The sequence below is a fragment of the Takifugu rubripes genome, chromosome 20 (assembly GCF_901000725.2).
Source record: "Takifugu rubripes chromosome 20, fTakRub1.2, whole genome shotgun sequence".
In the NCBI taxonomy this organism is placed as follows: Eukaryota; Metazoa; Chordata; class Actinopteri; order Tetraodontiformes; family Tetraodontidae; genus Takifugu; species Takifugu rubripes.
This window is the reverse complement of record NC_042304.1, coordinates 13,190,168-13,194,629: the sequence shown is the minus strand read 5'-3', so window position 1 is coordinate 13,194,629 and position 4,462 is coordinate 13,190,168. Positions and strand designations below refer to the sequence as shown.

Here is a 4,462-nt window from a genome sequence, read left to right as displayed (position 1 = left end):
GCAGCGGTGGCAGAAGGTTTTGTGTTCTTATAAGACTGTGCCTGATTAACGTAATTTACCTACCAGCATACGTTCAGTTAAATGTGCAGAAATGATAGAAATGAGCTTCTCCACACGCCTGCAGTGGGTGTTTAAACGTTGAGTTTAGACTTTTTTTGTTGGGGTCTGAGGTGCAGTAGAAGGTTGTAACTGTGACTCAGGTCAGTGAGGGTGGAGGTGAGGGCAGGGCTAGAGTGGGCTGGAACTGCAGCTTTTATAAACACACACACACTCTCACACTCCCCACTCTCCTTGTTTACATCCAGCTGTGGGATATCTGCCCGCATCCACGTCTCGCCTCTGATTTTTGTTGTTTTTGTCGAGCTTCTGTCGTCGGGACGTCTCTTGGATTTTAGTTCCATCGGACCCTTCCACCCTCCAGCTGCCACCGTCTCCCCTCCGACAGCCATGTACAACTCCAGCTACTCCCAGACCAAGTTTGGCTACGAGGCGAAGCAGCCTCTGCACGGATCCAGAGGGAAGAGCTGTGGCTACTACATGAGGATCATCTTCTTCTTCTCCTCTCTGATCCAGTCGCTCATCATCATCAGCCTGGTGCTCTTCCTCATCTACGGACAGCCGGAACAATCCGCCGAGGAGAAGAGAGTCAAGGTGGGTGTGAAGGCTGCCCCTCGAGGGTCTGAGCGTCCCGCTCAGCTCTGAGTAAAAACGCCAATGTGATGTGGTTTTTTTAAGGAGCTGGAGGTGGGCTTCAACAAGCTGAGCGACAACAACATCCAGCTCAGGAAGGAGAAGAGCGAGCTGGGAGCGCAGCTGGGCGCTCGCACGGCGGAGAAGGCCGCCGTGGAGAAGGAGCTGGAGAAGATGAAGTCGGACTTCAACGTCACCGAGCTTGGGCTCAAGCAGAGAATCGTGAGTACCCCGATGCTTCAGCCCAGCTTCAGAATTCTCTGCCCGCTGGCCGTCCAGCCTCATTGGTGGTGGCGGGACGTAACCCGCTTCTTTATTTGCAGGAGACCTGCGAGAAAAGGAATGCCGTCTTTATGACGCGTCGCCCCTCTCCCCCGATAATGCCGCTTAATCTAATCCCCAACAGTACGTAGTCGCTCAATTTCTGCCCAAAGGTCAAAACTCTGCCGTTATTTAAATTCTGGATTCTGACTTTAAGTGCCGAGCTTTTTTGTGCCCACGGTCCAGGTGAGATGAAGACCCTGCAGAGCCTCAACGACCACCAGAAAGCCATGATCGGCCTCATCGAGGCAAACTTCACCAGAACCGTTTTGTACATGACACAGGAGAGGGACATCGTCATCCGGGACAGAGACAAGCACCACCAGGAGGCCATCATCCTCCGGAGGGAAAACACCATGCTGCAGGAGCAGCTCGTCTCCTACACCAGGTACCCTCTGTCCGTCCATCCTTCCCTCCGTCCGTCCGTTCGTCCGTGTGTAATCTGGAAACTTTTTTTTTTTTTAATCCAGGAAGTGCAAAGAGGACTTTGTTCATTCCCTGGACGGGATCAAAACGGTGACCCGGGATTTCCTGAACAGGATCAATAACTTGTTTCCCCATCAGCTGACCTTTTACCTCACCTGCGAGAGCCAGAGGGAGCAATTGGAGAAGATTCGGAGCAGCTGCACCAATCTGTCCAAAGATGTGGAAAATAAGTTCCAGGTGTATTTGGACAAAGTGGGCGACAAGGTGGGTGCAGACTGGTTCCCCCCTACTTTTAATCTAAAGAGTCAATCCACGTGAGGCAGGTAATTATTTGAAGAGATTCTGTCCTCGTCGGGTCTGAACCCAACACAAAACACATCTCATGTTTTACGTCTGAACTCTGAGATGCGGCACGCTGAGGGTGAAGTAGTGGAAAATTCTACAATGAGCAGATCACGTTTGGAACGTGTAATCCTCCGTAAACGTGACGGAATATTCCAAAGAACTGGAAAGGAAACCAGTTTCTCCCTTGAGAGGAAGAGCTGCTCTTCTGCTCCAGCCATGTGGCTGAAGAGGCGGGTGTCCTCAGAGGGTCAAAGGGTTAACGTCATTGTCCGCCGCCTGGGTGACTCACTATGACTCACGCTCACTATGTCATTGTCAACAAGAGGAAATCGTCCACTAACAAACACTCACTCTGACAGACAGGTGGTTGAGACAATCAGGTCCAATCTAACGGAACCACCTGGCGACGTTTACTCATTCTTCAATGTGTCCTCTTCTCTCAGGTGGCGGAGATTCACGCCGAGTCGAGTCGCCTGGAGGTGACGAACACGCATTTGACCTCTGACCTGGAGCTGTGTGAAAAGGCTGGCAAAGAAGCGGCTGCTGACGCAGCAAAGCAGCTTCAGCAGAAGCAGACGATCCATGACAACCAGGTAGGGACGGGGCCGGCGGAGGAGGACCCTCTCCCGCCGCCCTCCTTCCAGAGTAACGTTCGTGTTTTCGTCCAGGTGGAGAGGCTGCTGCTCGAGCAGAACCGGCTGAGGGATGACAAGAAGCTGCTGGAAGACCGTTTGGCCCTGAAAGAGAAGGAGCTCCAGCAGCAAATTGAGGCCAGTCAGATCAAGGTAGGGGACCCGGATGCCGGGCGTGTCGAAGAAAGCACTTCTGTGGCTTTAAATCAGATTTACACAGACGGCAGACAGAAATATGAGATTAGCGGCGACAGGAAAGACGGGCAGGAAAGGGAAGCAGATAAAACTGATAAAACTGGATTTGTGCTCTGCAGCAGAACGGGCTGACTCCACGAGCCTCCTCCAAGTGGCCCTCGAACGCAGCACCTGACCTCAGCAAAGTCCCAAAAGTAAATCTCACAAGCATGCTAACGCAGCAGATAGCTGGGACTGCTTCCAACGTTAAACTGATCTTTTATCCTCTTTTCCTGCCTAGGTGAGATGAAAAGAAGGAGCAGATCGAAGAGCGGAGTGAACTTTTATCTTTAAAGAATTTTATGAGGACCCCCTCCTGTACTGTATATACTCCTGATCCCTCCACACTACCTGTAAATACTCCGTTCATTAGCCTTGTTGTGCTAACCCTGTTTTGATCCACTCAACTATGTTTTTCCTCGTGTTTAGACGTTTGTTGTATAAAGCTCACATCCTGCAGCGTGTAAATATTCTTTTTTGTGCCATTCGCCGTGGAGGCCAAGCTTTATGGTGGAAATTAAAATTAAATTAACAAAAAAAGTGACTCCTTCCTGTTGTCAATGAAAGTATCTGACTTTTAAACAATATGTTCTGCTCTTAATTTAACGGGGGATCTCAGGTGACGCTGAGCCTCATCGGTCGCAGGCGGCGTTCCACAGGGCTCCGTTTCAGGCTTCTATTTTGTCTGTAGTGAAGAGAATTGTGTCTGCTTTTTTGTATATGTTTCTGTGACAATTAGTTTAGAAGTTAGGGATAACATAATCATCAGCAAGTGTAATGAAGATAAGTAGTCAGTTGACCCTCCCTTGACATGACTGTTGTTTAGATAATTGTAATCAGGGGAGACAGTCAGGCGGAAAGTGTTAAACACCCATCGCAAAACTGGACAGCATAGTTTAGTGTTGATAAGTTCCTCTGCGAGGAGAACGTGAACTTTGACCTGGCTATCTGGGAAACAACAGAGAACAAGGACTGTGCCAGCATCCAATGGAACTGGAAGGAGAAGACGAGGTCATCCAATCAGAAGACATCGGACTGGATCAGCATCAATAATTTGCCTATGAGCGTCTATAAAAGACTGGGTCAAGGCATAGTTAGGTTGTCAGACTTCATGTCCTGACAATTAACTATTATTGTAGGGTTTTGAACTGGCCTGGAGCTCTGTAATATTTGAATCTTGAATTGATTCTATTTGCTAAATACATTTTGAAATTGGCATTTTTCTTCTTAAAGTCTTCATTCAGAGAACACGCGGATCAGCGGTGACACACTTGAGAATATTGCGATCCAACAGTACGTATGTCAACCGTACATGATTGACAACTTGGTCAGTAATGAAAAAAGCAAACTACTTGATAATAAACTCGCCGTACATGGAAGCACTGAGGCTATTTGAGGAAACGATGAAGAACAAAAACATTTGCTATAATTTAACAGCAGGACAAGACTTTTGTCAAGAGTCCTGCCAGAAGCCCTTCACACCCAGCTCATTAGTCCTGCAGGCCAGAGGTCAACGCTTATGTTTATGTGATGGATGGATGGCAGTGTCATCAGATGTGGCCTCAGTGTAAAACAGCTTTATTCGGACCTTAAAGAGCTCCTCTGATGGTTTTACTGCATGTCCAGTGGAACAATAAACACATAATAATGTATACGGCCCTCGTGTGCCCATATTATTGCCATTTTTATTGTCCATTCACAAGTTCCTTGTTGTAGCTTATTGTGAAATATTCGGTTTACTACTTCCTTTTTTGCTCCCGAGTAAATTGCTTCTCAAGACAATGACGCTTTTGAAGTTTTACGATTATTATGGA

General features: G+C 48.1%; 1 protein-coding gene across 1 annotated transcript; it reads left to right on the top strand.

Annotated features, from left to right (window-relative positions):
- The first annotated feature begins 266 nt into the window (after positions 1-266).
- On the top strand, positions 267-3,192 carry plvapb (plasmalemma vesicle associated protein b). Its single transcript, XM_011619356.2, has 9 exons — positions 267-651; positions 736-912; positions 1,014-1,095; positions 1,198-1,399; positions 1,482-1,701; positions 2,226-2,375; positions 2,451-2,567; positions 2,729-2,803; positions 2,890-3,192. The coding sequence occupies exons 1-9, from the start codon at positions 448-450 to the stop codon at positions 2,896-2,898; spliced, it is 1,236 nt and encodes a 411-aa protein (XP_011617658.2). The 5' UTR covers positions 267-447; the 3' UTR covers positions 2,899-3,192.
- Positions 3,193-4,462: the final 1,270 nt, after the last annotated feature.

Bases quoted from the DNA above. Each gene is read 5' to 3' on its own strand.
- plvapb (XM_011619356.2), top strand. From the start codon at position 448: ATGTACAACTCCAGCTACTCCCAGACCAAGTTTGGCTACGAGGCGAAG. The intron at 913-1,013 runs GTGAGTACCCCG...CTTTATTTGCAG, and splicing joins TTGGGCTCAAGCAGAGAATC to GAGACCTGCGAGAAAAGGAA. The intron at 2,376-2,450 runs GTAGGGACGGGG...GTTTTCGTCCAG, and splicing joins AGACGATCCATGACAACCAG to GTGGAGAGGCTGCTGCTCGA.